At 46.7% G+C, this 12,727-nt stretch overlaps 1 protein-coding gene across 6 annotated transcripts in view; it reads right to left on the reverse strand.

The window, feature by feature from the left end:
• LOC117229483 (uncharacterized) overlaps window positions 1-12,727 on the reverse strand; it is a 264,414-nt gene that overhangs the window by 82,815 nt on the left and 168,872 nt on the right. For all 6 annotated transcript variants that reach the window (XM_076520184.1, XM_076520179.1, XM_076520180.1 and 3 more), the window contains 5 exons: window positions 10,803-11,066; window positions 4,557-9,677; window positions 2,739-2,852; window positions 1,341-1,446; window positions 316-505 (listed from right to left, as the gene is read on the reverse strand). In XM_076520184.1, the coding sequence (XP_076376299.1) occupies window positions 316-505; window positions 1,341-1,446; window positions 2,739-2,852; window positions 4,557-9,677; window positions 10,803-11,066 (5,795 nt within the window). The remainder of the gene's footprint in view (window positions 1-315; window positions 506-1,340; window positions 1,447-2,738; window positions 2,853-4,556; window positions 9,678-10,802; window positions 11,067-12,727) is intronic.

Here is a 12,727-nt window from a genome sequence, read left to right on the forward strand (position 1 = left end):
GACTATCCTTCGTTCCGAAACGAATTCTTTCTTTTCGAGTATTTTAAGCCGCGCCAGCAGCGCGCATTAATTGCACAAAGAAATTACGGTAAATTGCGCGAACGGAGGGACTTTGTTGCGACCGGGCTGCAGCGAAGAATAGCCATAGAAACGCCATAGAGATAGGCGTGTGCGAGAAACATTCGCAAAACCCGGTGTTAATAATCGCCGCGACCGCGTCGCGATTAAAATTCGTGGCCGAGTGGATTCGACGTGGTCGGGGTGCTCGGTACACGTGTGTTCAAGTATGTTTCGTGTAATAAATTTGTTACGCACTTCAGCGTGGAGCGGCGGTTCCATGGCCCGACATCTCAATTCCGGTGAAACGCAAGTTTTCTCGTCGGAAGCCAACACCAAGTCCCCGCTGCACGTACAGTAGTAACTTCCGGCGGTGTTAACGCATTCACCGTTGCAGTCGCCGTTACGGTTCAAGCACTCGTTTATATCCTGGCACCGGGTTCTGTTTCTGCGGAACAAAGGCCACGAATTTGTTCGGGGGAACTTTCCGCGTCGATGTCTTCGAAGCTTTTATTTACAGCTCGTTTGATTCGCGCCTGAATCGCAAGCGACCGCGAAACTGCGCCCGGCGAAATTCATGTGCTTGAAATTCATGGAGATCGCGGTTTCCTGAATATTTTCCGTAGACGCGGATTACAGCAACGCGAAGAATTCCCCCTAGAAGTTTGCACCCGGGAACAAGTAATTATTGTTAAACTTCCGGGCCGGTTTTGGAATATCATTGTCTGCCATTGTCGAGCTAATGCGTGTCACTCTTGACGATCTATAAATCTGTGTCTACGTCAGAGTTGGGCATTATTCGAATTGTTTCCAACAAATATTTATCTAAAAAAATGTATTATGTCAACAATCGATTTACAGCAGTTGAACAGAGGTATTAATTGTAAAAATTGGCACGAAAGCGATTAATCGATAAACTGTGACAAATAAAACGCTTTAAATTGTAACAATTTCTTGCAAATCGATTATTTTCCGAATTAATTCCTGTACAAATAAATTCTTCTTCGAGAATAACAAATAGCTTCTCATTGAAATGAATTGTTATCCGAATGAATCGGATAAATTGTTTGAATTGAATAACTTTCAAATTACGCGTTTTATGACAAATTGCCGAGTACGATAATTACGCGTTTCCTAATTTAAAAGTTATTTCAAGCGTGCAAGTAACGTGACTCGCCTATTATATATTGTTGCACCTGGAATATTATCAAATGCCGTATTGAAATGAAGTTTCCTCGAAACCATATGCTCTGGTTCAGCGTCAATTTAATTAGTTTCCTTACCTTTGATCCAGTACGAAGCCGCTGCGACAGGCACAAATGTAAGATCCCATTGTGTTGATGCAAACCTGCTCGCATCTACCATTGTTCCATTCGCATTCGTTTATATCTAATTGCACAGAAGAGATTATTCCATTTGTAAAAGTCAATTAACGTTTTCCTATTGTTTATTTTAAACGTCTTAATCGTGTGACGTCGCCGTGTGTATCCGACACATGTATGATTCAACGTAAGACAAAATTTAGTTCAGCTAAAATAATCAAAAAATAAGTCCAGAAAGAAGATCAACATTTTGTAATTTAACGTGGCTTATAACAGGACGATAAGTAGAATCGGCATGCGATGATCAGACATTCCAGTTAATTTCTCAGGCTCTTGAGACAGTCTGACAAAAAAATTTTCCAACGAATGTTAATCAGTATGTTAATTAGCTTATCAGAATGTTAATTAGTCGACTACGCATTGAAATATATAAAATTACAAAAAAATATAAGTAATAATCGATAAAGAAACAAGGTTACCTTGACTTTGTAAAATGACACGCTGTATTAGGACTTCCGGAATAGCGAAGTTTGTTTCATTTTATTTATTTATTTCGATTTGTGTTTATCGCCAATGAGAGGAAACAAATTCAACCATCTAATATACTATGACCTTCGGAAAAGATAGAATTAAATTTCTGAAATCAAGGTCATCGTTGGCAACCTTGGATGTGCGACGCATCAGCCATAATACTTGCAATTTATTTAAAAATAATAGCGCCAAAATTTCGTTATTAAACCGTGAAATACACTATAGGACGTGCCGGTATCCTCTGCATCTCGTCGAAGTCACGTTGGGCAAGTATGCCTCGAGTTCGACGATGCTCATAAACGTGTCAATATATGAACATGTGTTATACGCTTCAATATACTTGCCTATGCAATCACCGACATTGAATTTAAATCCTACCGCACAAGTGCGCGGACACGGAATCCTGAACGGCGATGCGCCCGTTTTCTGCCGGACCAATTTTGCATACGTTTACCGACAAGCGATTAGGTGTCGTCGAACTTTCTCCGTTCGTAATAACACTCGAATACGTGAAAATTGTCGGAGTACCCGATTTTATAGAATTTTCATTTTCCTGATAAATTGCTAATCCATCTCAGCCTCTATACTTATACTATACTTATAATTCTTATTATTCTAAGGCTTATTCTGGATCTAAGAAACTAAATTAAGAGCAAAATATTCTGACAAAAATTCAATCGAAAAGATCTAAATAAGTTCGTAGCATTCCGTGCTTCCGTTTCAGAAAAACTCATTCCGTTTCGAGCCAGAGAATGCGAGTTCCCGCGAACCATATAAGAGTAATGCAAATTAATCGGACTTTAGGGCAAATGATTTTTTTTCACGAACCTACACAATTATCCCCGTCCAATCGATATCCGTCCTCGCAATCGCATCGATAGCTGCCATAAGTGTTGATGCACTTAGTCTCCTGGCATGGATTACTCGCGCATTCATTAATATCTGAAAGCATACGCGCAACTTGTACACATATCCATTGCATATTCTCGATCTTCCATTCGGTGATCTTCGGTGTTTGTTTTTTAATAGAAGACATATTGGAAATATGAAGATATATTTGCGGATTTTATGCATTTATGACAAAAATGAGTAAGTGTTGTATGAAACAGTACAGAGATTTAAAGTAGTTGAAAGTACCGTTGCATTATTGTCAACCTATTAAAATCATTAAAGAGAAAAATAAAGTTCCATTTAATTTCTATTTAGTTAACGCTGACAATTTTTATCTTGCACAAAAATTTGCAGTGTAATTATCTATCTCTTCCTTCGTTCTGACTTCGTATGTTTCGTAGATATAATATTAAAGCATTATAATAGAATTTACACTATTTTATAGTTTTAACCCTTTTCTTTTTAATCCTTTGCACTCTGAATGATTTCGAGGCATCATTAACAATTTTTGTATCACGTTCCAAAATAATGTTTACATTATAAGACTCAATTTCATGTACATAAAATGCACAAAATCGTATAAATTGATATTAAAATGTCTTCGAGTGCGAAGGGTTAAAAAAGCCCTGTGAGACACAAATCCCCAATGAGACCGCGTTGTTTATCGCTTTAAAAACTTATCCAGCCGTCTGATCAAACAAAAATCTGTTCAATTAAGATCGTTGAGTAGAGACGATTCCACGGGATTATCTTGGATCGTCTAGTTTTCGTGCAATCAGTTCTGCGAAGTGAGATCTAGCAATATCGCATAATAGAATCGCATCCTTACGGTTCACTAACGTTAATTGGATTGTCCTCAAATTTTCGTGCGGTATCTATACTTCGTGCAGATTAACTCCGCCGCCGTATTATTATTCTTGCGATCCAGAGTTAACCATTGTTGTCTTATCTTCGTTTTAAAATCACTCCTATGCTATCTGCGATGAACAGTTTCATATACGCTAACCCCGTAATATTCATTCATCGCGGTTAAATATACAACACGCGTTGTTACAGAGATAATAATATTTCTACGAATTATTTATAATTCTCGTGTTTTTGATTTTATATCGAAGATTTTCAAATAATTACTAGATTGCGAATTTTATACATTTATGACAAAACGAATGGAACGAGGTCATTGGAAAAATTAACAATTCGACTGTATTAGTTACAATTGAATATGATTATTCGAAATAAGAACAAATGCGTAGTGCTGTTCCCGTTTCTTGCAACTGATACACGCAACTTTCATATCGCATAAAGTTCCGCAGTCTAATGTTAATTAAGCATAATCCGATGCTTCCGGATAGAAACCGCGAACTATTAACAATTTACATTATTAATCTGCGTTACCTGAATCGCGTGTACGTGAGCGAAATATACGAAACTGTTAGGGGGACCGGAAAGTAATGTCGTTTCTGCGCATATTTATCTGTTTGAATTTAATGTAAACAAACGACATAACTTTCCGGTCCCCCTAATATTTTGATAAAATTTTGTAAAAATTCGAGAAGTTACACAGATTTTGTAAAAAAGACCTGATAATTAGAAAACTCAGAGATGAAGAAGTAATAAGAAATAAAAGTGTTACGTGCTAAAAATATTAAGAAAACAATATTTCCCCGAGAAATATCGTTGTTCGGCGCTAAAATGATTAAACGATGTCATCAAAAAATGATGAATAAATAAAACGCAATAAGCAGAAGCACTCACCCATGCACGCCGAATCCAGCATCTCGAAGCCGTCCCTGCACCTGCACTCGAAGGACCCGACAGTGTTCACGCACTCTTGCGCGCAGCCATGTTGCCCGCTGCATTCGTCGACGTCTTTGCACTTGCTGGGATCGGCTTCGTCGTACTGGAACCCTTCTCTGCAGGCGCATACGGTCAAGTTCTGTTCCACCTTGCAAATCTGCTGGCAGCCGCCGTTATTATCGGCGCACGGATCCACGGGCCGGCAGGATTCGTTCACCAACCGATAGGCAACAGGACAGTCGCACCGAAAGGAGCCTTGCTCGTTGATACAAACGTGCGAGCATCCGCCATTGTCCTCTTCGCACTCGTCGACGTCCGCACAGGACTTCCGGTCCTCCTCCAGCCGGTACCCATTGGGGCACTCGCAGCGATAGCTACCGTCGAGATTAACGCAGACGTCGGAGCATCCTCCGTTCTCCATCTCGCACTCGTCGACATCTCTGCAAGTCTTATCGTCCATTTCCAAGCGGAACCCGGCCGCGCACCGACAGACGAAGCTGCCGTCGGTGTTGACGCAGGTGTCCGAGCATCCCCCGTTCTCCGCGAGGCATTCGTCGACGTCCTCGCAGTTTTTCCCGGACTCGTCTAATCGCAGCCCCGCGGGACAGCTGCAGCCGACGTCTCCGTCGACGTTGACGCAGACGTGCGAGCATCCGCCGTTGTCCAGCTTGCACTCGTCGACGTCGACGCAGCTCGTCGAGTCGTTCGCCAGCACGTGGCCGGCCGGACACAGGCAGACGAAGGAGCCCGGAGTGTTGTCGCATCGATGAAGGCACTTCGCGGCGCCCGTCTCGCACTCGTCCACGTCGACGCAGGTCTTCTCGTCCTCGGCCAGCTCGTATCCCGGCGGACAGGAGCAGAAATGGCCGCCGATGGTGTTGGTGCAGCGGTCGGAGCAGTCGCCGTTCCTCTCGAGGCACTCGTCGATGTCGAGACAAGTGGACTTGTCGGAGTGCAGGTAGTGTCCCTCGTAGCAGGTGCACACGTAACTGCCGAGGAGGTTCAGGCAGTCGTGGCTGCAGTTGTGCTGGGTGGTCAGGCACTCGTTCAGGTCGATGCAGCTCTTCCTGTCGTCCGGCAGCAGGATGTAGCCGGACGGGCACTCGCAGTAATAGGAGCCGTTCGTGTTCTTGCAGATGTGCGAGCAGCCGAGGTCCACGTCGTTCTCGAACTCCTCGCACTCGTTCACGTCCTCGCAGGTCCTCTGATCCTCGCCGAGCTGGAAGCCCAGCGGGCAGGAGCACCGGTTGCTCTTGGTGGTCTCGTCGAAGTGGCAATGATGCGAGCAGTTTCCGTTGTTCTGTTTGCAGGCGTCCACCAGCGTGCACGTCTTGTTATTGTTCGCGAGGTCGTAGCCGGCCGGGCAAGTGCACCGGAACGAGCCCACCAGGTTCTGGCAGGTGTGCGAGCACCCGCCGGTCTCGTCCTCGCACTCGTTCACATCGTCGCAGAACGCTGGCTCCAGCGGGTTCGCCGCGAAGCCGGCGTTGCAGGCGCACTCGAACCCGCCGGGCACGTTCAGGCACTTGTGCGTGCAGTTGTCCCTGCCGACAGCGCACTCGTCGACGTCCACGCAGGTGGCGTTGTCTTGGCTGGACAGCTGGAATCCCGAGGGACACTCGCATCTGATGGACCCGTCGCTGAAGGCGCAGATGTCCGAGCAGCCGCCGTTGTGCACCAGGCACTTGTTCTCGTAGACGCATAGCTGCTTGTCGTCGGACAGGGTCATGCCTGTCGGACAGGAGCAGAACGTCGCGCCGTGCTCGTAATTGCAGTCGTGCGAGCAGCCGCCGTTGTCCACGAGGCAGTCGTTCCTCTCTAGACAGGTGGTGCCGTTCTCGGCCAGGGTCATCTCCTGCGGACAGGTGCAAGACACCTTGCCGGCGCTGTAGCTACAGAAATGGGAGCATCCGCCGTTCTCCAGGTAGCACTTGTTCTCGTCGAGGCAAGTGGCGTTGTCCTCGGCGAGCAGCATGCCCGGCGGGCAGAAGCAGGCCACGGTGCCGTTCTCGTAATGGCACAAATGGGAGCATCCGCCGTTGTCGATCAGACACTCGTCGATCTCCACGCAGGTCTTCCCGTCGTCCTCCAGCAGCTTGTAATTATCGGGACAGGCGCACTCGACGCCGCCCTCGATGTTCGCGCAGAGGTGCGAGCACCCGCCGTTGTCCTCGATGCACTCGTTCACGTCTTCGCAGGTCTTCCGATCGGCGGTCAGCCGATAGCCGAGCGGACACTCGCAGTGGAAGCTGCCGGCCGTGTTTACACAAGAATGGGAGCAACCGTTGTTCGCTGTTCCGTCCCCTTCGCCGCCCTCATCGGCCGCCTCCTCGCACTCGTCCTTGTCTTCGCAAGTTCTACCGTCCGCAGACAAGACATATCCCGTCGGACAATCGCACCTGAAGCCTTCCGGCCCGCTGACACACTCGTGGGAGCAATTGTGCGCTGTCGCGCAAAAATCAATTTCCTTGCACGTCCAACCGTCGGAGATTAACGCCATGCCGGCGGGACACTCGCATTTGTAACCGCCGGGAACGTTCGTGCACACGTGGCTGCAGTTGTGCGGCTGGTCGCAGTAGCGAACGTCCAGGCAGACCCTGTTGTCCCGGCCGAGGACCAGGTTCTCCGGGCAGGAACACCTGAAACCGCCCTCGAAGTTGTCGCAACCGTGGGAACAACCGTGGCGGTCCTGTTCGCATTCGTCGACGTCTCGACACGTCTTATTGTCCTCGGTTAACTCGTAGCCGTCCGGACACTTGCAGTGGAAGCTGCCCTCGGTGTTCGCGCAAATGTCGGAGCAGTCGCCGTTGTCGCTGAGACACTCGTCGACGTCCTCGCAGGTCTCCCGGTCGTCCTTCAGTCGATAGCCCGGCAGGCATTCGCAGTGGTAGGACCCGTTGGTGTTCACGCAGACGTGGCTGCAAGTGTGCAGTCCCTCGGTGCATCTGTCCACCTGCTCGCAGGTCCTCTCATCGTCGCCCAACTGAAAGCCTTCGGGACACCCGCACCGGATTTCGTCTTCGTCCTGTTCGTAGGTGTGCGAACAATTCAGCTCGGCGATTGATCTACAGTTCCTTAAATCTTCGAGCAGACTCCAGCCTGTCGGACAACTGCAGTTGTAGCTTCCAACGACGTTCACGCACTCGTGAGAACAGTCGTGTTCGTGCTCGGCGTCCTGGCACTCGTCGACGTCCTCGCAAGCTCGATCCTCTTGCGAGAACAGGTGTCCAGCGGGGCAAGAACAGTCGTAGCCTCCTTCGGTGTTCACGCAGTCGTTTGGACAGTCGTGGGTCTCCGTTGCGCACTCGTCGACGTCCACGCAAGTGCGATTGTCGTTGTCCAGCCGGTATCCTTCCAGGCAGTCGCAGGAGTACGAACCTTCGCTGTTCCTGCAGAAGAACTGGCACGTGCTCGGCTCCTCGCACTCGTCGATGTCCTCGCAAGTCGACCCGTCGCGACCCAGCCTGTACCCTGTAGGACATTCGCACCGATGCCTGGAGTCGTTCACCACGCACAGGTGGGAACAGTTCGCGGTCGAGCAAAGGTCGATTGTACACGTGGTCAGGTCATCGGTCAGCGTCCATCCCGGAGGACAGGAGCAACGGTACGAGCCGTACTCGTTGTTGCAAATATGCGAGCACTCGTGGTCCCCCAGCAAGCACTCGTCGATGTCCTGGCACTGGCCGTCCTCGTCCTGGCGGAGTCCCGCGGCGCACAGAGCGTCGTGGCAGGTCAAACCGTCCTGCAGCAGCGTCAAACCCTCCGGACAAACGCACTTGTAGCTCCCAACCGTGTTCACGCACTCGTGCGAGCAATCGTGCTCGTCCTCGACGCACTCGTCGAAGTCCTGGCAAGTCTTGCCGTCGTCCAGCAGGACGTAGCCGTCGGGACAGTTGCATTTGAAGGTGTCGTGTATCCTCTCGCAAATGTGGGAGCAGTTGGCGAAGCTGCAGTAATCGATCGGTTTGCAGGATCTTTTGTCGTTCAGCAAGGACGTTCCTACGGGACACGCGCATTCGTAGGAGCCTGGCAGGTTCACGCACTCGTGGGAGCATCGGTGAGTTCCTTCCAGACACTCGTTGACGTCCAGGCAAGCCTTCGAGTCGTTTCCCAGAGCGAACCCTGCGGGACAGGTGCACGCGTAGCTTCCCTGTTCGTTGAGGCACTCGTGAGAGCATCGATGGGTCCCTTCTAGACACTCGTCGACGTCCTGGCAAGCTTTCGAGTCGTTTCCTAAAGCGAACCCTGCGGGACAGGCGCATCTGTAGCGTCCCTGTTCGTTGACGCACTCGTGCGAACAGCCGTGTTCGCCGGTCGAACACTCGTCCAGGTCGTTGCAGATGTAACCGTCTCCCGAGTGCTGGTAGCCGTCGGGACAGGAACAGTTGTAGCCGCCGGGAGTGTTGTAGCAAAGGTGAGAGCACTTGTGCCGGTCGGTCGAGCACTCGTCCACGTCGGAACAGGTTCTCCCGTCGGCGTTCAGCGCGTATCCGAGGCGACAAGCGCAGGAATAGCTGCCGTGAACGTTCGTGCACTCGTGCTCGCATCCGTGAACGTCTCCGGCGCATTCGTCGATATCAGCGCAGTCGAGCTTGTCGTGGCCCCCGGCCTCGAGACCGGTCGGGCAAGTGCACTCGAAGCTCCCGTCTAAATTGACACAGGAATGGGAGCACAAGCCCAGAGCGCACTCGTCCACGTCCGAGCAGGTGACTCCGTCCTCCTGCAGCTGATATCCCAGCGGACAAATGCATCTCGGCCCCGTCTTTGACTCCTGACACCCGTGAGAGCAAGGCGTTATCAGTGTCTCGCATGTCCCCGTTTCAACGCAGCCGATGTTATCCCCTTTCAAGCTGTATCCCCGAGGACAGTCGCACCGATACGAGCCCGCCGTGTTGTTGCAGCCGTGAGAGCACGGCGACGGGGTTTTCTTACACTCATCAACGTCCTCGCAGGTTACCCCGTCCTCTTGCAGCTCGAATCCGGGACGACACGCGCAATAATAACCGCCGGGCTCGTTTATGCACTCCTGCTGGCAGCCATGGGGTTCCCCTTCGTCACCCTCCACGCACTCGTCGATATCTGCAACCGTGTTAACGGAAACAAGCCGCGATGAAAAGATAACACGCTGCGGGAGTTTACCGTTTTACCAGCTCCTAACCAATTTTATTCGCGCCCGAAGATAGTGCTCGATGCGAGCACTAATGAGGATTCTTGTTTACCGGGGGGCTCGTTTGGCAGTTAACATGGATTTCAGGCTTTTAAATAAGGTATCGTGGGGTGTTCTTACTGTCGCGGCGTTCGGGTAGAAATTCGATATTTTTGTTCACATTGTGATTGATGATAGAAATAGAAAATTGTAGTAAAAATGTACAGGCGCGATCGTATAATTAAGAACGCTTGGAAAACGGTATAACTTTTTTTAAAACTGGTCTAGATGACTTGAATCTTTTTTAGATGATAAATTAGTCTGCTTGACAATGACAAAAATGCATTTTTTGAACTTTGATATTACTTGGAATGGCAAGGAAATATTAAAAAACGCATGTTCCTTAACTTTTTAGTCTCATAACGAAAATTTAAAAAATGCTTTTTGGATGTCGACGACTTATGTGCATGGTGACAAATTTTAAAAAAGTATTATAGTCATTGTCTAGTAAACTAGTCCCTTTATCATCTACAAAAAGAGCTCGAGATATTTAGTCCAGTTTTAAAAAAGATATATGATTTTTCAAGTGTTCTCAAATATACAGGGTGTCCCAAAAATGTCTCGTAATCCGGAAATGGGGTGTTTCTGGGGTTGTTTGAAGTATATAGCCGCCACTGTGTATATATAGTACGACAAAAATCGCATAATAGTAAGTGGCAGAATTTAATACTAAATCTACCGACATTTTGTATATACCTATTTCTAACGAAAACGATCGAATGATCGTTCTTTAAATAAACGTTACATTTTCTCCCAGTTGACTACAAATGACAGACAATTTAGCATGGACAATGAAACGCAAAATAACTTTTACATAATAATTAGAAAAGAGGGCTCTAGAAAATAAAAAAATTATACTCGATAATTTAGATTTTGGGGAACAGCCATGTAAAAAATTCGGGTCATAGAAAATTGAAATTATTGTAACAGATATTATGCATTGCCTTATGTAAAGATTATCTGTCAATCGTATTGCAAGCTATGCAGGATTTTCATACCAATGCAGTCGCCATTTTGATCCTTCTTGTGGCCCTCCTCGCATTTCCCGAACTCTGGAATTTCAGTGATGCCTTCCTCGTCATAATCGTCCTCGTCGTCGTCGTCGTCGTCGTCTTCGTCGTCGTCTTCGGCATCATAGTCTTCGTCTTGGAGGACTTTCGTCAACTTCTGCGGCTTGCTGACGCATTTATACGAGCCGACGGTATTTTCGCACTCGGTGTTGTTCGTGCAAACCTTCGACGCGTTTTCGCACTCGTTCACGTCTAGCGAGAAAACAGATTGGCGGGACCAGTTAATGGTGTTCAGAAATGCGAACACTTTTCGCAGCAACTGTTTCGTTTCATTTCGAATCGTGGCGGCGAACGATTATTTCATTTTCGATATTCGAGAATTAATCGCATTTAATTCGATGGAAGTTCTGTGTAACGTTGCAAATTCAATTTTCCAGCGGGATACAGTGGCCGATATATTGGTTGGTTCGTTCCATTTTTGTGTTAAAACGCATACGGCGAGGCACGCGATATTAAATCTAATTATTAATTATTTAAACAATATCATTTTTATTAATATGGTTATCATATCGATGTTACTGGAAAATCTGGAAATTTTGTGCGAAATAACTCGCTCCATATTGTTGCATTTCTATTTCAAATGTTGTCATAAATGCAGATAGAATTTTTAACGCCATTTTTTAATTCATTAACGATTCCATATTGTTTATCGTTACCGTAAACTTGTCTCGCTAAAACGCCTCGCAATATTCAATGTAAAATATAATCGTGAACACGATCTCACCTTTATGTCTGCCGAAGCGAAAGAATTGTAGCAAGCATGAAATTACAAAGACATCGTGAAATAACGATCGTGAAGAAACAAATGCTTTGGAAAATGCGATACCGACCCAGATTAATAATCCGATGCTGAATACGCGTCCGGGATGCGAAAAACCGGAGAAAACTATTGCTTTTAATTTCTGTAACTCAAGTTCAAAGAATGAAACGGGCTTTTAACATTTCTGCTCGGTTGGAAACGCTCCAGCGAACATTCCCAGCACTCGGTACGGAAAAAGTAACTTGATATGCGCGCAGAAACGAAAAGACGTTTTTACGCGTATCAAGATAACCGGCTCCGTTTTCAACATTTTTCTGGCGGCAACGCGGAGTATAGACAAATTTTATGAACCACTGAAAATCTGTATTTATCGTTGGCAATAAAATCGTTCGCTTGATTCGCTGATAAATAACAAGCGAAGGATGATACTTGCGAAGATGATATCGGGGGAAAAAGGAATTTTTATAATTTCGTTCCGAAACTCGAGGAGGTATCGTAGCCGCAGAAATAAGTTTCTCGTGGGCTTGATTGCTTCAAGAGCTGCAACGTTTCCTCTTAATTACGTATGCAATTACGGGCGAAAGATAACAGATAAAGAAGTTACACGCACCCACTAACGATAAAAGTAGAATTATGTTTCGGAATATTTTCATCCTGTCTAAAAACTGCATTTTACGATGCGTTCTACGTTTCCGCTGTTTCCCGTGGAACAATTTCAAAAGCGTTTATTAAAACGTCGCGCAACGAAAAAGCGGGCTTTTCAACAATTAATTTTCACTTATCATCATTGTGGTAGATATTCTTTCGATAATTATTTAAATTCCATATGCCATATGCAAATACCGAGGCCTCGGAACTACATTGACATTCATTTCTTTTTATAATAACTTTAACGAGTTCACGGCAATACAATATCTTCAAATTGTTTAAATATTTCTGCTGTTTACCGCTTGATGTACTCGTAAATACAGTTAAAAATTTACAGTTAGTTATTACGGATTCGAACAAATTTCCGCAATCAGTAATAATTATGAATAACGGGAAACGAAAAATTCATTGAATATTTACTATAATCGTCAGGAAAATCATTAGT

This window comes from Megalopta genalis, chromosome 3 (genome assembly GCF_051020955.1).
Source record: "Megalopta genalis isolate 19385.01 chromosome 3, iyMegGena1_principal, whole genome shotgun sequence".
Classification (NCBI taxonomy): domain Eukaryota; kingdom Metazoa; phylum Arthropoda; class Insecta; order Hymenoptera; family Halictidae; genus Megalopta; species Megalopta genalis.